The sequence below is a fragment of the Cervus canadensis genome, chromosome 5 (assembly GCF_019320065.1).
Source record: "Cervus canadensis isolate Bull #8, Minnesota chromosome 5, ASM1932006v1, whole genome shotgun sequence".
Lineage (NCBI taxonomy): Eukaryota > Metazoa > Chordata > Mammalia > Artiodactyla > Cervidae > Cervus > Cervus canadensis.
This window is the reverse complement of record NC_057390.1, coordinates 26,191,648-26,215,417: the sequence shown is the minus strand read 5'-3', so window position 1 is coordinate 26,215,417 and position 23,770 is coordinate 26,191,648. Positions and strand designations below refer to the sequence as shown.

General features: G+C 41.5%; 1 protein-coding gene and 1 non-coding gene across 3 annotated transcripts in view; one reads left to right on the top strand and one right to left on the bottom strand.

Moving 5' to 3' along the window:
- CAMKMT (calmodulin-lysine N-methyltransferase) overlaps window positions 1–23,770 on the bottom strand; it is a 410,943-nt gene that overhangs the window by 7,743 nt on the left and 379,430 nt on the right. Inside the window, exons 8-9 of one of the 2 annotated variants that reach the window (XM_043468464.1) lie at window positions 17,646–17,720; window positions 10,024–10,087 (exon numbers count right to left, since the gene is read on the bottom strand). In XM_043468464.1, the coding sequence (XP_043324399.1) occupies window positions 10,024–10,087; window positions 17,646–17,720 (139 nt within the window). The remainder of the gene's footprint in view (window positions 1–10,023; window positions 10,088–17,645; window positions 17,721–23,770) is intronic. The other variant, XM_043468465.1, reaches the window with a different exon arrangement.
- Window positions 10,803–10,874, top strand: TRNAA-AGC. Its single transcript has one exon. It is a non-coding gene; the product is annotated as a tRNA-Ala (tRNA).

Here is a 23,770-nt window from a genome sequence, read left to right as displayed (position 1 = left end):
CCAGTGCTCTTCCCATTATACAACACTCCCTTCTTATCAGTCATAGTGATGGCAATAACAAAACAAGCGACCACTTTGCTAGGTGCTTCACAAGCCTTCCCTTTAATCCCCTCAACAATTTTCTCAACAACCTTGTACAGGAGACATTACATTTTACGGATGATTAAACATGCTGTAAAGGGTTTGAAGACTATAAGGAGGAAATGTGTGGCAGAAAGGGGTTTGGACTTAAAAGGGGATCTCTACCATTAGACAGTGGTGTCACCTCAGGAAAATCAGGGAAAAAAGTCACAGAACTGTTGAACCTAGGAGACGCCTTGGAGATGACATGAGTCCAGTCTCCTCATTTTTCAGATAAGGAACTCAAGTTATCCTAGCTGACTCACTGAGTTTTCTCATCCATTAAATGGGAAGAATAAAACCTCCCTTGCCTCCCCACACCCCCAGCCAAAATGTGAGGATCAAATGAGGCAATGAGTGTGAAAATAATTTCAGAAACAAGTTTATATAGGTGTAAGAAAGACTAGGAGCATCTACACCGCCTGATGGTGCTATAAAGATTCTACCAACTTCCTCTCCTTCTCTCTGCCCCTCATTTAGCTGCAAGAAAATGCACTGATCCACTGTCCTGGACATCAAGTGTGTTTTCATACTGTGTTTACATAGACATGTATACACTCAGGCACATAATTATAGCAGCACCAATCATGCCACTACACTTAAGGTTCTGTCAGCTTTTCCAGTATTAATTGCTATTTTCAGGCGGTTTTCAAACTTAGCAGCAAAAATTCATTTTGATGTGAAACTAGATATAATACATGGTCTCAGCAGGGGAGCAAAAGTCTCCATGAAAAAAAAAAAAAGGAGGAGCACTAGTAGGTCATTTTAGTCCTCTCTAAGAGCTGACTGTCATTCTGGATTTTTGAATAATGGAAGTGGTTTTATTTTAAAGTCACCTGCAAAAACTGTCTTACCATTATAATCAAAGAGTTGATTTTTGACAGCTGTTATCTAAATTATATATCATAATGTTTAAGCACTAAGGGGTTGTGGTTGGTTGATGTTTGCATTCACAAAACACACCTCTGCCCTCACCCCAGCCCTCTGCTGGTTGGGGTGAGCTGTAAGGGGACTGCACCTGAGCTTGTGTCTCAGTCTACCTGTCCTTCCATACCCACTGCACCTAAAACAGCCACCCTCCCCACCCCTCCCCACCCCCTCTCGCTGCTCTAGCTGTATCCTTAGCCCTCATCACCACTGACACACATCACATCCTTATTTGTTATTGCCTTTCTCCTCTGGCTAGAATGTATACTCCAGGAAAATGGGATCTTCTAGTTTTATTCACTATATTTTCTTAGTGCCTAGCATAGAAAAGACGATCAATATTTGTTGAAAGAATAAACTAAATCCAGACGTTGAATAATCTGAAAAATACAAGTCTCTGGGAATTCGAAGGCCACATTCTAACGCTTATTATTTATAAAAGATTTTCTCCAAGAAGCTTTTACAGAGTCAGCGGCTCTAATGGGATTTCAGAGGGCAGCTTTCTGTGCACAATACAGTCCCCACAAGAAAGAGAAAGAGCAAGCAGTAGTTTTAATCTCTAATTACTCAGTTATGAGTTTCAAAATGTTTTCTTTTTCATTTCGTTGAATGCAGACACCTTTGAGATGTGGATTAATATTTAGGAGGGACAATAGGACATCATCCATTCATTCAATAAGCATCCACTGTTTGCCATACTGAGTGCCAGCCTCTCCCCAATAATGAATGGTTTTTAGAAGCCCACACCCCACCATATCCCCAGTGGAGAAGGATACTTTGTTATAGTCAGTGGAATATGCCTCACAATTTAGGCTCCAAAAGTCAAACCAAGAAAAAGAACATAGATTTCAAATTAGCCCATTACTTTAGAAAAATTATTTTCAATTTACCAAAGCACATCTTTCTAAGCATTCACAGTCACAGAATCATTTTAAACTCTGATTGAACACTCAATTGAATGTAAAATTTAGAGTGATGAACAGAAATTTGAGAGAATTCATTTATCCCTTGAGAGGAGTTCCACAAAACAACGATATTGTTTACACTGTAAGCTCAGTTGTTGTTATTCTGCTAGACTAATCTATACTCATAGATTAAAGGATGTGCACTTCTGGAAAACATAAGTCTTCTTCAGACTTATTTTACAAGGAATAGGCTATGCTTTTCCATTTCCATGTGATCAACTATTAAATATCGATTACATGTGTAAGCTTATGTTTATTTTCTAACCATGTCTTTATCTGGTTTCTGAGATGCTGCCTTTGCCTGCTTCCTCCCCTACATTTCTCTCGGTCAGTTAGTCCCCGATCCTGGCTTCTTTTTATCACCCGCCCTTTCATTGTCAGTAGTCCCCAGGACTCCGTCTACTTTTTCTTTATGTTTTATACAGTTCCAGGCAATTGTACTGAAGTCCACAACGTCAACTATCACTTACGCATTAAAAACTCCCAAGTACATAACTGCAGCATTCACCATTGTCCAGTTCACATACCTGGATTTTCAGGTGCCTACTAGAACCCTCCATGGGGATGTTCTGAAAGTATCTTTAACCCATTCTGTCTAAAATGGAATTCAATAGAGGTTGGCCTAAACCTCTACCCTTCCCAGGGCACTATTCATCCATCTCTCTCTTTCTTTCTCTCTCTCTCACACACACAGCTGAGTACCTATTAAGTACCAAATACTTCCATACCCTTCACCTTCAAAATGAAACTGGAAGTCAGGAAATCATGACGTTGCCTTTTAAAACCATTGTATCTTATTTTATCCCCAAGGAGCACTCCAGAAATGTTTGCTGAATGAACCTCTCAGTGAACACCCAATCCAGTTCCCTCTTCTCCATCTTTAGGTCTTCACTGGCTCCTAACTGTACAGTTTTAGGTAGAAGTTGGTTTACGGTGGACCCATGAAGAGCCTTGCTGCTTTCAAGTTCTTATTCCGAAACCAGCTTTTATGTTGGCCAGAGTGATCTTTCTTGGACCCACATCCGACTATATCACTGCTCAAAAGCTTTTGATGGCTATTACCCATAAAGTCTAGTCTCTCCAACATCACGTTCTCAGCCTTTCTGAAAGTGGTACCCAAACTAACTCATCTCCCGCCCCTCCCCCAGTATAACAGACACTCCTAAACTCCAACCAGAGCAAACTCCTGCAAACTCAACATGCTCTTTCATATTCTCTACCTGTGAGCTCTGTTCTTTCCACCAGGGATGCTACTTTCTAGTCCCCTTCTACTGAGGCTCAGAATGGCCTTCTTACTAGTCAACCGAAGTCAATATTCGTGCCTCTAGGGAACTCTTCCTCAGGCAATTATTCTTTGTGCTGAATTCCAGTACCTAAACTCTTGAATTGTAATTCCTAGGAGTTGTGCATTAATCTTCCCTGCTATACAGTGAGATTCTTTATAGTGCTGGTTATTTTCATTCATACCCCACAGTCCAGCACAGTGCTAGGCAGAGAGCAGTTGCTCAACAAATGTTTGTTGACTCAGACAGAGTTCAGTCCTTTAAGGATCTCACGTTCTATGGAAAGTGTTAATTAGAAAGATTCACACAACAAACAAAAACAGCACAAGGCTCTATATGATTGAGTGCTGGGCTGTTATAAGCCATTTTGCACTGTCCACTGTAGTTCCAGCTATGTGTGTGAGGTCTCCATGACCACATTCTAAATTCCTCAGGGGCAAAGACTCAGCACTGGACATGCTGGATAAACACCTGGGTGGACTTCCGAAAAGAACTTCTAAGGGATAGGCCCCTGAACTCAGGGTCTTAAAAATCATCTGGGGATTCTTTGCTCCTACACCTGGAAGAGCCAGGTTTGGCCGAACACAGCTTCTCATCAAAGACAGGGGAAGCTTTGTTGGGCCTCTGACCCAGCAAACAGACAGGAACCAAAGGCTCTTATAGCACCATCTCAGTTCATGCCACTGAACTCATACTCATGAGACATTTCCCCAAGATAAGCAAAAACAGAGGTTTATAGAGATGGTTGCAGAGATGCTAGATTTAAAAAAAAAAAAAGATGGTAAAATATGTCAGTAAAAAGAAACTGCTTAGGACTTCCCTGGTGGTCCAGTGGTTAAGGCTCTGCGCTCCCAATGTAGAGGGCCCAGGTTCAGTCCCTGGTCAGGGAACTAGATCCTGTGTGCCCCAGCTAAAAGATCCCATATGCCGTAACTAAGACCCAGGGCAGTCAAAAAAAAAGAAAGAAAGAAACTGCTTTTCTAAAATGAGAGTCCATGATTTACTTCTATAGCACAGCTTACGTGTAGTCAGGACTCCAGGAATTTGGCAGTTACTTAGGGCCAGCGTCTAAAGAAGGTTAATTGAGTTCCAGAGCATATTTTTGAATTCTTGACAATGGTGAGCAGTGGTGATAAGCTGGAGATCTGGCCATACTGCATCCCCATCCATCTCCTCATGGTCCTGAGTAAATTCACACTGTCCAACTGGCTTGGCTTCCCTCCCTGCCCTCAAAGCCATTTCACAGGAATATCAGTAGGTGTCACTCGTTGGTTGTCATTTCTGGACCAAAGTTCAACTTGTAGGCTGCTGTGGCTGTATCTTAAATTACATCTGGGTCCTATGGTATCAGACACGGCTGATGGTCTTGAAGGAACACATAATAGGGGCTCAGCTATGACTCATCAGCAACAAGAAGCCTCTCACCAGAGGGAAAGAGGTGGGGGAGGAAAGATACCTGTTGCTTCTTGGAATGAGTAACATTTGCTGATTCCCTGGTGGCTGAGACACTAAAGAATCCACCTATAATGTAGGAGACCTGGGTTTGATCCCTGGGTTGAGAAGATCCCCTGGAGAAGGGAATGGCAAGTCACTCCAGTATTCTTGCCTGGAGAATTCCACGGACAGAGGAGTCCATGGGGTTGCAAAGAATCAGACACAACTGATTGTCTAACACTGTAATTTCTTTTTAAAATTTTTTCTTGTCATCTTTTAAGTCTGCTAGAGAGTCCCTGTAGCACTCTGGCAGGGGTTAGATGTTTTTACAGCTTCTCTCAACCAGTAAGCAGAGGAAAGTTTCCACCTGGAGTAAGCAATGATCATTTCTTGCTGACATTTGGGGCTTCCTGTAATGACTTTCCAGGCATAGGTGCCTGTCTGCCCAAGGATCCAGGCTTAGCTCTGTGATTTGACATTGCTCCTGGGTCAAGCCAGGAACCCACTCTGGTGGCTAAGTTCTCTCTGGGGGCCTGTACCCCCACATTTATGACCCCTATTATAAAAACTGAAAATCAGGGAAACTCCTCCCTTCCACCTACTTTCTTTGCTTCTGGATCCTCTGACTCCAGACAGCAGATTTTCCTTAGCTAGAACTCAAGGAATCACACTCCCCAATAATGGCAGAATCCATTTCTACACACAGGTTGACACTTGAATCTCCATGTTGCAATGATTTCATCCTGGCCATCTAGTAGGTATTTCTCTCCCCTCACTTGATGGGGGCGCCTGTAGTAAAAAGTGTCATCTTCATCCAGGTAGACAATCCTCCGGACCTTCTGCAGAGCCTGCAATAGGCAAGTAGGACATGGGTGCAGGGAGATGAAGCAGGCCTAGTTATGTGTAGACATCATCCAAGTCCAAGTTCAAGAAAATAAAAATTTCCCCTCCTGCCAAGCATTTATCTGAGGACAGTTTTTGAAAACAGCCTTGTGTATTCTATACCCATCATGGCTGGAAAGTCCCTCTAGTTCTTCAAGGCAACAAGACTGAACACATATTCATTCAGAGTCAGTTATGTGCTAAAGCTTCCAGTGCATTGACTTGTTTCCTCCTCATTTTACAGATGAGAAACTGAGGCTCTGAGAGATGAATCTAGTAAGTGGCTCAATAGTAAGAACAACTTGGGTTTTGTACACAGACATTTCTGGGTCTATCTACTGATAGTTTACCCTCGGAAACTGGGGCCCACCTATGAATTCAAAGTGTTTGGCCAAAGTGCAGCTTTGGCTGAGCACCCCGAGGACTTGTTTCATCTCCACTGAGTCTATTGAGCCCTTGAATTACTCAGAGCTCAGGACCCACCAATGCAGCTGCCCAATTTGTTTCTCTGTGGGCCTCTTACATTACCTTCAGCCTCTGGGCCACAAAACCATGGAGGAGTGGACTGGGCTCAAGAAACCATTAAAAGCAGCTCTAATTGTCATGGGATAAAGCCTTTAATGTTATCTTGGTCTTGGACTGTGATGCCCATGACACACACACTGTGAGGGGCGGGGGAAGTCCTTTGGAAGTAGGACGGCAGCCCTGAGAGGCAAGGAGAAGAGCAGTTTTTCTCCAGGTGCCCCCATGTTCTGGGAACCCTTCCAGCCCCCTGGCACAGGAAACAGAGCTGTTGTGGTTCCCTGCTGCGTCCTTGTGGCTCTTCCTGGGTTCATCTGGGTAGGGTCCCCAGGAGTGCAAAGGCCCTGCTGCCCCAAACCTCTCAGTGGAGTGAGATTCCTGGGTGGGAACTTCAGTATATCCATGTTCCATCCATGACTGGGATTTCCCCCCTCATGGTGGACTCCTGACCTCTTAGGCTGGAATACTTGTCAGTCCAAGCAGTGCTGCAGGATAGGAGGGGCCTAAGTGAGCGCCCCTCCTCTCATTTCTTATGCTGCATTTTGATGTGGGCCCCTTTGTTGTTGTTGTTGTTGTTTTTTAATTAAGTTAGATGTTTATTTGTTTGTTTATTTATTTTTTGGGCTGTGCTGGGTCTTTGTTGCTATGTGGGCTTTTCTCTAGTTGCAGGGAGCGGGGGCTACGCCCCAGCTGCAATGCACTGGCTTCTCATTGTGGTGGCTTCTCCTGTTGCAGAGCATGGGTTCTAGAGTGCCCAGGCTTCAGTACCTGCAGCTCCCAGGCTCCAGAGCACAGGCTCAATAGTTGTGGCACGTGGACTTAGTTTCTCTGCGGCCCGTAGGATCTTCATGGGCCAGGGATCAAACCCATGTCTCCTGCACTGGCAAGCGGATTCTTTACCACTGAGCCAGCCACCAGGGAAGCCCATGATGCAGGCCCCTTTGATTTGGCTTCCCCAGCTCTACGCAGAGCATAAGTAAGCACCATCCACTCTAGGGCTGGGTCTTATCCTCTCAGTTAAGGGTGAGCATCCGCTTCAGTAGGAGTGCTGCTGTCTGTCCTCTGAGGAGGCTGCTGCGTGGAGCCATACTTCAGACAAGGAGGAGCATCATTCAGAGTTTAATAGAGGGTATAGGAGAGCTACTAGACGTTCCAGTTCAATCTCCATTTAGGTCTATTCATAGCTTGGGCAGTTTTCTATTGTAAATCATGTGAATGATTTACAATAGAAAATCATGTGAATGATTTACAATAGATCATAGATCCTATGTAAACCTATGAATCCAATGTAAACTATGTAATTCCTTCTTCTGCAGAGCTTCCCTGGTGGCTCAGACGGGAAAGCGTCTGCCATGGATGGAGGAGCCTGGTAGGCTACAGTCCATGGAGTTGCAAAGAATTGGACACGACTGAGCTACTTCACTTTCACTTTCTATGTAAACCAGGCAAATCTGCTACAAATTGGAGGTCAGTTCAGTTCAGTCGCTCAGTCGTGTCCGACTCTTTGCAACCCCATGAACCGCAGCACACCAGGCCTTCCTGTCCATCACCAACTCCCGGAGTCCACCCAAACTCATGTCCATTGAGTCGGTGATGGCATCTAACCATCTCATCCTCTGTCATTCCCTTCTCCTCCTGCCTTCATCTTTCCCAACATCAAGATCTTTTCAAATGAGTCATCTCTTCACATCAGGTGGCCAAAATATTGGAGTTTCTGCTTCAACATCAGTCCCTCCAATGAACACCCAGGACTGATCTCCTTTAGAATGGACTAGCTGGATCTCCTTGAAGTCCAAGGGACTCTCAAGAGTCTTCTTCAACACCACAGTTCAAAAGCATCAATTCTTTGGCGCTCAGCTTTCTTTATAGACCAACTCTCACATCCATACATGATTACTGGAAAAACCACAGCCTTGACTAGAGGGACCTTTGTTGGCAAAGTAATGTCTGTTTTTTAATATGCTGTCTAGGTTGGTCATAACTTTCCTTCCAAGGAGTAAGCGTCTTTTAATTTCATGGCTGCAATCACCATCTGCAGTGATTTTGGAGCCCCAAAAAACAAAATCAGCCACTGTTTCCACTGTTTCGCCATCTATTTGCCATGAAGTGATGGGACTGGATGCCATGATCTTAGTTTTCTGAATGTTGAACTTTAAGCCAACTTCTTCACTCTCCTCTTTCAGTTTCATCAAGAGGCTCTTTAGTTCTTCTTCACTATCTGCCATAAGGGTGGTGTCATCTGCATATCCGAGGTTATTGATATTTCTCCTGGCAATCTTGATTTCAGCTTGTGCTTCATCCAGCCCAGCATTTCTTATGATGTACTCTACATAGAAGTTAAATAAGCAGGGTGACAATATACAGCCTTGACATACTCCTTTTCCTATTTGCAACCAGCAAAATGGAGTATTTGTCACAAATAGGCTCTGAAGGGGGTGTTGGTGATGAGTGAAGTACTGTTTGTGCACTGTGAGATCCAGGAGTCTTTGAAAGCATTGTGGTTCTGCATGACAGATGTTCCCAGAAGCCTTATATCCAAGAATCTCGGTGTCCTTTCTGAAAATCCTGATCTTGCAAATGCTCATGAGAATCACCCAAGGCTAATGGGAAGATGAAGAGGCCCCCAATTCCTTCTTGGCCCTCAACTTGGGCTGCTCACTCAACCACGACAGCTGTCATCAACGGCTTGGAGCGTTCCCCTTCTTTGCCTCTAGAGCTGCTCCCCACCTCACAGGGGGAATTGAGAAGCCAATTTAATTTAATTGATTACCACTTACAAAGCTGTGGTTACTCCTCTGAGAGGCCTAGTTAAAGTTTCTGAGCTATATAGAGATAACAAAATAAAAAGCACAGTGTAAGGCAAAGGATGATTATCAAATTGCTCTGGGAATCTTCAATGTAGAAAAGATGTAACAGAAAGATTGAAAGGTATTAGCCGATAAGTCTCACTGAGGTCAGAAGACTAAAGCAAACCTTCTTTTTTAAAAGAAAAGACAAAACTTTAGAAAATACTTTACACACACACACACACACACACACACTATAGTCCTTTCTCAGATAAATGTTGAGTTTCTGTCTTAGGCTACATTAACACTGTTAACCTATTCTAAATTCCTATGGCACAGCAAGAGTCTTACATAGTTATAAGATTTTTTTTTTAATGTATGAGCTTTAAACTTGTTTTCTTTCTTTAAATAGATGTATATTAACTCTCCGTTTAGGCTGCAGGACCTCCTAGCTTAGTATAACAGCCCAGCAAAATAAGAGTGGATACAAACTCTGTAATTTACTCACAGGCATAAATGGATATATAAATGTAAAAATGTGCACAATATTTTATGCCATGCTTGGCTTCATTGTGACCTAATGTTTATAATATGTAAATAATGGTTTCCTTTTAAAGCAAAGAACTTTTAATAGATAGATTCATCTGAAGTCCCTTTCTTTAATAGAAACAGAAATAAAAAGAAAAAAATATTCTTTTGCAATAAATAAATACCCAATGACAAAGGTTACCATTGAAGGAATTTAAAATGACAGAAGTCAACAGAAAACTTTCAATATCATACTTCTACTTTAATATGAAGATATTGTTATCAAAAGAAAAGACTCAAGAAATTCTTTGATAAAAATAATCTCACACTATCTTTGAAGCAGTTTCATTTATTTTACTACCCACTGTGTTGCTTATCAGAAGGCCAAGGGTAAGAAGTTCCCTAGTTATGATTAGGAAAGAATCTGATAGATCAGAAGACTCAATTGAAGTTGGACATAATAAGTATTAAAGTATTACATGACATTAATCCTGCCATTCCATTACTCTTTCCATCTTTGTGCACAGACTAATTATTCTGAAGCCAGTGTTCAGGAGAAAATAGAAACATACTTACCCTGGGCTGGAGTAATCTCTTTATTGCATCAACAAGGCTGGCTCTGTACTGGTCCAGAAACAGGCTGACATTGAGAAGAGAGCAGAATCCAGATTAAACTGGGTTTTCAAGTCTAATGATACTAATGGAGATCAAGGCTAATTACATATGTTTACTCAACACTAAAAGACAGAAATTATTTCCTTCCATTCAAGTATCTCACTAGAATACTAATAATAAAAAAGATACTGTGGTCAGGGTTTCCAATCAAAGCCAAGTCATCAACATGTAATGGGCCAAAATTCACACATGACTGGACCATGTGCTAGTGTGCAATGGGCAGTTTCTAAGCTGCTGTTTGGTGGAGATGAAGTTCTCCCAACACTTGTCTCTGCAAACATGGGTCCTCTGCCCACCGGAGGTGCTGTGAGGCCATCCTTCAAAATCAAACCACTGGCCCTATTACACACTGACCACAGAAAAGACCTCAGGTAGTGATGGTTTTTAGTAACTAACAACAGCAACAGTCCCTAAAGGTTAGTTCCAACCAGTGACTTAGGAATAAACAAAGACCAAGGTTAGGCAAAGCGTCCCAAAGACCATAGCAACTCTGGATTCAATATTTGTTGATAACCTGCTATATACTAGGAGCTGCTTCAGGCCATGGAGATAAGCTGTGAATAAGACAAAACTCCCATCCTCAAGGAGCTTCCAGTCTGTATGCATTTCTGTATCACTAGCTCTGGCCCAGCTTACACACAGAGAAGGTGCTCAGTGAATAGTTACTTACTGGCAGGCCTGGGGGTATGGCTCAGTGGTAGAGTACAGGCTTAGCATGCATGAGATCCTGGGTTCAATCCCCAGTACCTCCATCTTCATGTTTTGGGTTTCCCTGGTGGCTCAGACAGTATAGAATCCGCCTGCAATGCGGGAGACCTGGGTTCAATCCCTGGTTTGGGAAAATCCCCTGGAGAAGGGAATGGCAAGCCACTCCAGTATCCTTGCCTGGAGAATTCCATGGACAGAGGAGCCTGGCAGGCTACAGTCCATGGGGTTGCAAAGAGTCAGACATGACTGAGCGACTATCACTTTCACTATTCACTTTACTAGCAGATCAACACAGTCTTTGAAATGGAGGGGCTTACGTAGGGTGAGTTTTAATGCCCCTAAAACTGTTTGTACATACTCCTTCACTGGTCATGCTACAGAGGAATCAGCATTTAGGCAGGATGTTTCACCAGACCAGGTTCTTTCCTAATTCTCTCACTTACGATGAGTGGGGAGAGTGGCTGATGAGATATTTCCAAGAAGACAGAACTTGGGCTTCACCATGACATGCTTAGTGGGAGTTTCTTCTATAAAAGTCAGTTCTAAGTGGCTCAGAGGGTAAAGCATCTGTCTGCAATGCAGGAGACCTGGGTTCAATCCCTGGGTTGGGAAGATCCCCTGGAGAAGGAAATGGCAATCCACTCCAGTATTCTTGCCTGGAAAATCCGATGGATGGAGAAGCCTGGTAGGCTACAGTCCACAGGGTCGCAAAGAGTGGGACCTGACTGAGCAACTTCACTTTCACTTTCTTTTATAAAATGCTGCTTTGAGCAATGGAAAAAGAATCCTCTTACGGTGAACTAGAAATCATCTCTAGAAGGGAAACCCATGTATCAATCAGGATAGCCTGATTATTATATGGGAAAATTTCTTACTGTTCCAGAAAACTATGCATTTAAATCTTAGAGCACAAAATGTGTCTAATTTGAATGCTACAGAAGTTTGTCTTTTAGTCATATTAATTAGTGGTTAATAACAAGTAAGGGTCAGTAAGAACGGAATCAAATTGTATTTAAGTGTTTTGGAATTTTCTCTTCAGGCCTTTATACCTTATTCTTTAGTGTGGTAATACTATCTTGCTGTTGTTGTTGTTTAGTCACTAAGCTGTGTCCGACTCTTTGCAACCCCATGGACTGTAGCCCACCAGGCTCCTCTGTCCATGAGATTTCCTAGGCGAGAATACTAGAGTGGGTTGCCATTTCCTTCTCTAGGGGATTTTCCTGACCCAGGGATTGAACCCGTGTCTCCTGCTTGGCAGGTATATTCTTACCACTGAGCCCAGGGAAGCAACAACAATACTACCTTAAATGTTAATAATTAAGCATTCTATTTAAATACCTCTATCAGTTACCTGAGTCCACAGGAGGCCTGGCTAGTTGGGATACATAGCACGAAGCAAAAGACCATTCCCAGTTTATACCTGTGCATCCTAAGATGGTAAGACTGTTAGAGACAAATAATTAACAACTTAAAAGCTGAGCTTAAAACATAACCTTATACAGGGAATGGAAGATAAATTAGGAGTTTGGGATTAACATATACATATTACTATATATAAAGTAGGTGAACAACAAGGACTTAATGTGTAGCACAGGAAATTATACTATCTTGTAATAACCTATGAAAGAGGAAGTGTTAGCTGCTCAGTAGTGTCTGACTCTTTGTGACCCCCATGGAGACAGCCTACCAGGCTCCTCTGTCCATAGAATTCTCCAGGCAGGAGTACTGGAGTGGGTAGCCATTCCCTTCTCCAGGGGATCTTCCTGACCCAGGGATTGAACCCGGGTCTCCTCCATTGCAGGCAGATTCTTTACCATCTTAGTCACCAGAGAAGGCTATAATAAACTATAATGGAAAAGAATCTGAAAAAAGAATGTATATATATACACACACACATGCTGCTTAGTTGCTTCAGTCATGTTAAGACTCTGTGCGACCCTATGGACTGCAGCCTGCCAGATATCTGAATCACTTTGCTGTATACTTGAAACTAAGAAAACATTGTAAATTAACTATACTTCAATAAAAAAAAAATAGCCTTATAAAATACTACTTCTATTTACTATTGGCAATGGTGAAAAAGATATTAACATCACAGCTCACTAGAAAATGCAGCTTAACACACAGCACACATTCAAAACACAGTTATTTGAAAGCTAATTCTGTCTACTCCATCACTCCAAGTCAAATTTCCCAAAAGTAATTCTTATAGTTCTCTAATAGGTCTTTATTCCAAGCAAGCTCACTTTTCTAGTTAGCTCTGGTGCAGAATTTATAACGCTTTGTAGGATACATCCTATGAGCAATTTCAATGTGCTTTAGTGGGAGTGATATATAATCTCCTGAAAATTCACCCCTTAAATAAGTCCTAATGGGCTCAGAGAACAGCAGTAGCTTAAGTGGATCTATTAAAAAAAGGTTGAGTGGGTCAGTGATTGGGATGGAGATACCATTTTAACTCTCCCTTCAGTTACTGATCAAAATACATTGACAATCAGTCTAGTTTGGCCATTAAACACACACACACACACACACACCCCTCTCTATAATTCACTTGTGGAATCAACGCTTGCTTTGTCCCATTGATCTGAATCATAGATTATACAACAAAGGGAAGGTGCCAGGCCATTTTCATTGCCTCCCTTAGAATCAGTCAGGGTTTTCTGCAGAGCACAGAGCATCTTCATCTCCTGGCAGAGGGAAATTAATTAGTACAGAGAACAAGGAGACATATCTGTCAGCATTCTCAGAGAAGAAGACCTCTGTGTAATTTCCAAGGTGAAATGTGCTCCAATTCACTGTTTCAGATTTAACTTTCAGCAGACCGAATAGCCTCTCTCAGTCTTTAGCGACTGACGCTGGGGCAGCCATATTCTAATTTCGTGTGGCGCTACCCCTTAGGTGCCAGATCTCTGACAATCTGTCCATCTTCTCCAGGACTGAGTTTCCTCAGGTGTGAGGTGAGAGGGCTAAAGATCTTTTCAGGTGGAAAGGTCTATGAGTTGTGATTTAGAACTATCTATGATCAGAGCATCTGGAAGAAAACAAAGAAATCCTAGAGCCTATTTTGAGAAAAACAATTTTTCTTCACAAAACCCAAACTTGTCATCATTTAAAGTAAAAAGGATAGAACATAGAAACAATCCACTGTATACAGCTGGTGTGAAAATGCTGGGAGAGCAAATGAGGTGATGAACCTTCCCACATTTCTTCCCAAAGTGTCAGGCTGCAGGCAGGCAGATGTGGTTCACCATCCTTCAGACGGAGCTCTGTGCGTCCAGTTGAGGGTGGCATTTTAGACTTGCTCTGCAAGCCTTTAGAGAATCCACATGTATGGACTCTTTTTTTTTTCCTTCAAATTTACAGAGTCATTTTTATTTTTGCAGAGCTACAATAAACTGGAAAGCCATCAAACACTGAATGAAATTGTTCATTGGATAAAAAAAACATCTTGCTACCAGACTCTCAGATCATTGTGATTGAACAGAAGTCTGGAAAGGCAGGTTTAAAATTAACAATCACTCACTATTCTAAACTCAGCAAGGACAGGGGTGGACTGCATTCCAGCAGAAAGGAACTCATATGAAATTCAACATTAAACAAGTCAACCAAGGAACTTAATAGGAGGGTTTTTCTTTTTTTCCTACACCTGCGGTTAAATATTCTAATATTTTGATGTTTGTCAACAGCATCCTTTTGCAGGTATGACTGTTACCTTGATTTTTTTTCTTTCTGTTTATTTCAAAGTTGACATTTTACAAGTTACTTAGGAACTGTTGAACCATGAAACTATATTTCATTGTCAAAAATGCTGAATGGTGAAATAATGACTAGCTTTCAGTTGCCTCTTTATTTTATAATCTAGTTGAGCTACTAAATTTAGATGTGAACTAAGAGACTGTCTCTTCTGGGAAATAAGTTATTCCCCCCATTGCCTACAGGTTTATGAATGTTTGAATGTAAATATATGAATATATGAATGATTTAAGAACATAAACATATCACCGCTCGTAATCATGTGCATTTTACTTGAACCACAATGTGGGTTTGGAATAGGTTTGTGAATAGAGCTTGTTTTCATGTAAATGGGATCAAGCGGTACCACTGGTTAGCTATTCAGGGAATCAGACAATGCCACCCTTGCTGGAAATGCTTCAGTAAGAATTTAATCCATGTACCTAATATTTGAACTCCAACTCTTGCTTCATATTCCTGTGGCCTAATCCAGATCTCTTTGACTGACAATGACTCGAGGATGGTGTGAGACTTAACGTCATCTATTTATGTGTGGCACCTATTTCTGGCACCGACTATTTCAGGTTTCATCTTAGAGGTAGTGACTAAAGAGAGCTTTCTTTTCCTCCTGTGACATTCTTCGGAAAAAAAAAGCAGCCTGGTCTGCCTGCCTGACTGTCCCTAGAAGCAGCATCTGTGTAATAACTCTGACAGAGAAACATCAACCCTACAAGACATAAAGAACTCCTGGAGTCCTGGGCTTCCTTGCTATAGGCACAACATGTACATTATGAACATCACTGTACTTTTTAAGTTTCTAAACGGCGTACCCATCTCTGTGAGTATGAAGACAGACCACTTCCAAAGCATTCCTTTTGGAAATAATATCAGCATCACAGTGAGAGCAGCTTAATGTTTCACATTTACAAATGGGAAATTATAAACCGCCTGACATTCCAGCACTGACAGCACCAGGAGGGAAAAAAAAACAATTCATGCATAGAAAAAAACCATTTATAAAAGGAAACTTGGTGTATTTGGTTCATCTGAATACATAAATTCTCAATAGTTACTAGCTGTGCATATATGTATATGGTATGTATATGTATGTACGTATTACATCATATTATGATATAATGTATTTGGAATGAAAGCCTTAACTGAATATGCATTATGTATGTTGGTTGTACAGGATCCTGTTGTTGGCTAGGGGAAAAAGGACTATTTTTCAAACATGTTGTGTGGCTATTTTTAACCTGAGAACATTAATCAGAAAAGAGCTTGAATCTTACTTCCTCTGCTTGTCTCTCTGGTACAAATAGGATGACATGGTGTGAGTGTCATAACACAAGGTATGACAAAGCCAGGCTGTTTTGATGTTTGTGCAAAGGACACATTTAACTTGAAATCTCTTGGCCAGACCTGACTTTCCCCATATAATCAGGGCCCATCAGTGGGCGACCCTCGTCTAAATCTCCAAGAAGATCCTGCCCTCCTTCCCTCTCTCCGCTGCTCTCTGATCTGACTTTCATACTTAATCTGATCTAATCCTGCCAGCATTATCTTCATCTGTGCAATGAAACCTGGAGGATCCTTTCTCATATTTGGTGAGGAAAGGCATTTACTAAATTACTTGCTCAAATCATATGGTGAGGTTTTAGCTCCTTATTTTTGATTAGATGAGGGCTGTAATATTGAGACACAATATCAATGATTAGTCAGAAATCTGGTTCTCCCTTTTTCTGGAAAAAGGCTTTCTGAAATTGGGTGCAGAGAGACTAAAATGGCCATGAAAAACTCAACTAAAAATGGAAGAAAATATTTAATTTTCACTGAGAAGTGTTTTTCTGGAGAAAACAGAAAATAAATCTAATTTCAGGGACTTAGGCAGAAAGTTTACCCACTAAAAATCTTATTAAATATTAATAATTTTAAATAAAGACTTCCTGGAGATTACATTCCATTCATTCAACTCTCACATAAGGAAAATCTTCTCTAGGTTATGGATCTTGTGTTTAGGTTTATCAATAGAAGAGAACACCTTTAGAATCAGAACTTGTGTTTTCAAATTCATAGTGTCATTTTAAAAATCATTCAGTTCAGTTCAGTTCAGTCGCTCAGTCGTATCCGACTCTTTGCGACCCCATGAATCGCAGCACACCAGGCCTCCCTGTCCATCACCAACTCCCGGAGTTTACTCAAACTCATGTCCATTGAGTCATTAGAAAACTACAAATAAGATCTTACTCTTAACAGGAAAAATTGTGAATTGTCACGTTTCTCATATGCTGAAATAATTATTCAACACATGAAGAAAATACATAAGATTAGTTGAAATCATTATTAAGGTTTGATACATATTTATCCTGTAACGTAGGGATGAGACTTTCATTAACAATAAGTAGATTGGGCTAAAAGGGAAGACAAAATATCTAATGTAAATTATTTTTAAAAGGCAAGCATCTAACAGAGATTTTACTATTATTATTTGCATAACAATAAAATGGAATTTTATAATTCTTGTTTTAAGTATAATTAAATATCATAATTGAAGACATTGGAAATACTAGATAGCAAATATACATTTCAAGAAAAGCTATTTCCCTAAAGATATTCCACAGATATGTTTATATGCTGGAGTGTATATGTGTGCACACACACATACATCTATATATTCCCTTATATCAATAGTCAGATCTCTCCTAAGAAGTAAGCTAATTGAGCTGTTTGTGTTGATAAACTCCTTTTTCTCCAGACTATTCCTCCCCGAGCCATAATTATTTGCAATTTGCCTAAGTCGTCCATTTACTGATACGTCAAGCATGAAACAGAGGCAATTCCAGAAAATGGAAATGCTTCTCAAAATCAATCTTTGGGAAATAATGTGGTAGAAGTTACTGTGTGATAGAAGACTACCTCGTAACTGTCACATGGAGATGAATATTAATTTGCGGAGGTTAAGGCGGCTTTGTGCCTCATTTGTTGACTCTGCTTCACCATCAGCAGAGCAGCACAGCCCAATTACTCCAGCAAAGCTATTTTTTTTTCTAACAGGAGTTTTATGATTTTTATGTACTTACCAGTCAGCACACATAACAATGTCAAAATGTCCTTCCAGTTGAGAGACATCTGTCTCATTATCCCATCGTAAAACGCTTGAGAAGAAAAAGATTTTAAAAATTATACTTAGGGTTTTTTTTTTTAAACTTTTGATTTTGAGCTATTAACATTATTTTTGTGGCACTTGAAATTATTTAAAAGGTATATACAAATTATTTCAAAAGGCATAATAATAAGAAAAAAAAAACTAGGGATGTAACTGTCTGTTCCATATTTTATTTAGTCTTCAAATCTAGGAGAGGAAGAATTCTCCATTCAAATACAATAGTTAGGTTTTTGCTAGTTTTTATAGGCTTGTGTAGACATACTAGGGAAAAATATCTTATCTTGACCAGCATCATTAGAATGAGTCCAGACTCTTAACATCAAAGAAAGTACATAATGAAAGCAAAGTCCTCCCCATCTACTGGAATACAAACTTATACAAAGTAAATGATTTACATGGTTAAAAATCTTCCTTGCTAGGCAGAGGACATAGATTCGATCCCTGGTCCGGGAAGATCCCACAAGCTATGGGGCAACTAAGCCCTTGCACCACAGCTACTGAAGCTCACGAGCCTAGAGCCTGTGGTTTATATCAGGAGAAGCCACTGAAATGAGAAGCCTGTGAATGGCAACTAAGGTAGCCCTACTTGCTGCAACTAGAGAAAGCCCACACAAAGATGAAGACCCAGCATAGCCAAAATAAGTAAGTAAATATAAAATATAAGATAAATGATGTGACACTTAGTGCTTGGCATATCAGCTGCATTTCTTATTGATTACTACTTTGGCAAGATGGAAGAAAAGAATACCAACTTTCCTTTGGGAGTTCTCAGTTTTCAGGCATATTTTAAAATTCACCTTTCCTGACTTTTAGTCTCTACAAGAAGAAGAGGTTTTAAACCTCATGTAATAACAATAATTAATAAGATGTATTTGAAAATTCTAGTTATTCTTATGATGCCAACCAGAGATGCTGTTACTCTCAATTAATAACTGTGATGATTAGCATTTTATCATATTAAAGTATTTAATGACTCCTCTTCCCACCTCATCAACTGTGATTTGCAGTATTACTTTCCAAAGTGAAATTCTGCTCCTATTATCTATTTTGATTATCATTTAAAACTAAACTGAGTGAGCACAGCCTACTCTGTCTAGTTATATTTGCTTATCTTGGTGGGTTCTTTATTTCTGCTAGATCTTCTCTTGTTTGGATATAGAAATAAGTCTTATTTTAGTAAGTCCTAAAGTTCTTTTCAAATATTAATACATTAATATACATCTATGCTGGTAACTTTTTTAAGGTAGAAAGATTAGCCACATCACCATGAAAATACCTGTACAGACTGAACATCAGTTAGTCATTCACTCATTTGGCTCGTCCTTAGTGGGTACCTACTATGTGGCAGGCCCTGCTATGGGCCACAAGCCATGCTTCACAGAGGCAGCCTTGGCTACATAAACCTGTATGTCAGATGTTGGGCCCTGTGAGTTATGGAAGCATGCAGACTCAGAGCTCCACGGAGGGTTTTCCAGAAGCAGATAACCTCTTTGTTCACAGGTCCTGTGACACAGGGACGAGCTTTATAAATTCACTGTGGTGTTGTACTCGCCCAGGCCTGTTGGAGAGCTGAGAAATGGAGGAGACCAGGAAACCCTTAAGATATTAATGCTGTTTCATTGCTAGATTGATTCCTCAATCACACACTTGGGGAGGATGGGAAACAACCAACACCACCTTTTCTAGAAACGCTGAGGCTTCCAAGTGCAGCCGGGACTCAGGCTCAGTGGGAGAGTGAGCCCTCATCAGAAACCTGAGCGTCTCTGAGAGTTTCCACATGAACAAGACAATTTAAAATATAAAAGTAACATCTCCATTACATAAATTTTGGGGAAAAAAAGAAAAGTATTAAAAGTACTTATCATCTTACCATTCATAAACCATCATTTAGAAGATCCTTCTAATATATGTGTAATGACTAACGCACCAGAACAGAAACTGCAGGAAATGCTGTGGTGAGATTGGATATTGGATTTCTGAGGGCTTTAGACCCTCAGTTTGATAAAGACCAACCAGACAGACGGGGATGTAAACAGCAGTGGGTTGTGGGTTGGTACAGCAGAGGTAACGAGCCGTGATTCTAAAAGAAACGGGAATGCTCAGCTTGGCCACGTGGACCAGAACACATTCCCTAAAGGCATTTTCCCCCACTTTTCATGAAGTGTGTGGCTATGCTGTTCCCATAACTGCAAACAAGGAACAGAGAGGGACAGGAGGATGGACAGAGTCCAGTTTTGGCATGACAGACGTGGTGGTGGTGGTAGTGGTTGGTGCCGGTTTAGTCGCTAAGTTGTGTCCAACTCTTACAACCCCATGGACTGTAGCCTTCCAGGCTCCTCTGTCCATGGGATTTCACAGGTAAGAATACTGGAGTGGACTGCCATTTCCTTTTCCAGGGATCTTCCTGACCCAGGGATCGAACCCATGCCCCCTGCATTGCAGGTGGATTCTTTACCAACTGAGCCACCAGGGAAGCCCATGACAGACATACCTAAGTTTAAACACTGGTTCCTTCCTTTACCAGCTGTGTGACTTGGGCAATTATTTCACTTCCCTGAGTTTGTTGTCTTATCTGTAAAATGGAGATAACAATGGCCACCTTCTTGACCAATGTAAGGGCACCATTCACACTGTATTCTGAGTTCTACTGGTCACACAGCATACAAGAAACTGGTGCCTCCAGGAGTGGCGGACTCAAGTGGCTTCTATCCGGGAAGGCTAGAGATGATCGACTTCAATATTCAAGGAGCTGGTCCTTCCAACTCCTCTCTTCTGAGGGTCTTGCCCTCCCTCTCCTCTGACACTCAGGTGACAGTCATGTACACTGCTGCTGCTGCTGCTAAGTCGCTTCAGTCGTGTCCGACTCTGTGCGACACCATAGACGGCAGTCTACCAGGCTCCCCCGTCCCTGGCATTCTCCAGGTAAGAACACTGGAGTGGGTTGCCATTTCCTTCTCCAATGCATGAAAGTGAAAAGTGAAAGTGAAGTCACTCAGTTGTGTCTGACTCTTAGCGACCCCATGGACTGCAGCCCACCAGGCTCCTCCATCCATGGGATATTCCAGGCAAGAATACTGGAGTGGGGTGCCATTTCCTTCTCCAGTCATGTACACTAGAGCAGTACTTTAGCTGTGAGGGAGGACCAGATTTTTTGTTATTGTTTATAGCTAATCTATTGCAGTCCATTACTTTTGTAAAATACAGTAACAGATGAATAGACAAATGAGATTTTAAAAAAGCAAAGACATTCTAAATACAAGTCCACTGATCATAGGCTTAGATGGCACAGTAGTGTTTCTAAACATTTCCTTCCATTTCTGAACTTACCTCCTTGCAGCTCAGTAATGTATAGTTTGCAAACTGATACCAGTCTTTGGCCTCCTCATTAAGTAGCCCGGCTCTCAGTCCTGGTCTTTACCGATAACTGTAACACTGAACTACTCTCCAACAGCCCCACTTCTCACAGTTCACCTCTTCTAGTAAGGACTCTGATTCAAACTATTCTTCAATCTTCTGTTCAGTTCAGTTTCTCAGTCATGTCTGACTCTTTGCAACCCCATGACACACCAGGCCTCCATCTCCATCACCAGCTCCCGGAGTCCACCCAAACTCATGTCCATTGAGTCAGTGATGCCATCCAACCATCTTATCCTCTGTCGTCCCCTTCTCCTCCTGCCCTCAATCTTTCCCAACATCAGGGTCTTTTCAAATGAGTCAGCTCTCCGCATCAGGTGGCCAAAGTATTGGAGTTTCAGCTTCAACATCAGTCCCTCCAATGAACACCCAGGACTGATCTCCTTTAGGATGGACTGGTTGGATCTCCTTGCAGTCCAAGGGACTCTCCAGAGTCTTCTCCAACACCACAGTTCAAAAGCACCAACTCTTTGGTGCTCAGCTTTCTTTATAGTCCAACTCTCAGCACATCCATATATGACTACTGGAAAAACCATAGTCTTGACTAGACAGACCTTTGTTGACAAAGTAATGTCTCTGCTTTTTAATATGCTATCTAGTTTGGTCATAACTTTCCTTCCAAGGAGTAAGCGTCTTTTAATTTCATGACTGCAATCACCATCCACAATGATTTTGGAGCCCCCCAAAATAGTCAGCCACATTTCCACTGTTTTGCCATCTATTTGCCATGAAGTGATGGGACCGGATGCCATGATCTTCGTTTTCTGAATGTTGAAAAAGCCAACTTTTTCACTCTCCTCTTTCACTTTCATCAAGAGGCTCTTTAGTTCTTCTTCACTATCTGCCATAAGGGTGGTGTCATCTGCATATCTGAGGTTATTGATATTTCTCCCAGCAATCTTGATTCCAGCTTGTGCTTCATCCAGCCCAGCATTTCTCATGATGTACTCTGCATATAAGTTAAATAAGCAGGGTGACAATATACAGCCTTGACGTACTCCTTTTCCTATTTGGAGCCAGTGTGTTGTTCCATGTCCAGTTCTAACTGTTGCTTCCTGACCTGCATACAGATTTCTCAAGAGGCAGGTCAGGTGGCCTGGTATTCCCATCTCCTTCAGAATTTTCCACAGTTTATTGTGATCCACACAGTCTTCAATCTTACTGGTCTACAATCTGCTGACCTTCTTACACTGTCACTGGTCCTTTCCTTCATGTTTATCTTCCCTACTTACCCAGCCAGGCCCTACAGCTAACCGTCTTAACTACTCCCTGGTGCACACCCTTTGCTATCTCATCCCTTTCTTGCATTCTCATATTTGTTAAATCCAGCTCTCCGCCTGCTCCAAGACGGCATCTGTGCAGCTAAATGTGGTTGGAGAAACACACAAGCATCCTGACTGGCTTTGCTTTAAATTCATGACCATGGTGACTTCCCTGGTGGTCCAGTAGTTAAGACTCTGCCTTCCAATGCAGGTTGTACAGGTTCAATCCCTGGTTGGGAAGCTAAGGTCCCACATGCCTTGTGGCCAAAAAGCCAAAAAACATAAAAGATAAACATCAAAAAAAAAAAAATTGTGACCACGAACCACAAGCAGATTCCTTATGTTTGGCAGTTGTTTTTTCATTTTCCTTCTCCATTTACTCTCCCAGTCTCCTACCTCATTATTTTGTACCAACTTCACTCTTTTCAAAATTCTAACACTTCCTTCTTTATCCTTACTTTCAGCTCATGCCCTTGCTTCCTACTTTACTGTCAAAATTGCAGCAATCAGATGAGAACTTCCACAAACTCCCACCATCACACCTACATTCCTAGCAGCATCTGCACCTGCGTACTCTGTTTCCTATCTATTATCATGAATGAATTAGCCATACTCTTATCTAAAGCCAGTACTTCCTCTTAAAGACGAGGGCCATTCCCCTTTCATTTATTCTACAGCATGCTGCTGCTAAGTTGCTTCAGTCATGTCCGACTCTGTGTGACCCCATAGACGGCAGCCCACCAGGCTCCCCTGTCCCTGGGATTCTCCAGGCAAGAACAGTGGAGTGGGTTGCCATTTCCTTCTCCAATGCGTGAAAGTGAAGTTGCTCATTCATGTCCGACTCTTGGCGACCCCATGGACTGCAGCCTACCAGGTTCCTCCATCCATGGGGTTTTCCAGGCAAGAGTACTGGAGTGGGGTGCCATTGCCTTCTCCGATTCTACAGCATAGTTCTAAAAATTCTTCCTTCTGTCTCCTATATTATCAGAGTTCTCTCCTCTCTACTGGATTACTTCCATCAGTATTCAAACATTCAAGCAGCTATTTCCCCTATCTTAAAATATCCTCTCTTCACTCCACCCTCCCTTCTGGTTATTGCTCCAATTCCCTCTTACATCTCTGTAGCAAAACTGCATGAAAAAGTTGTTTAAACTCTATTTTCAATTTCTCTCCTCCCAGTCAGGCTTTTGTCCCCACTGTTTCACCAAAAATGCTCTTGTAAAAGTCACTAAAGATCTCCACATTGTTAAATTCAGCTCAGTTTTTACTCTTCATCTTATTTAACCTACCAGTCTGTACCATTCCCATTAGCTCCAGACTCATATATCCAACTTCCTATTTTAATATTGCCACTTGGGTGTCT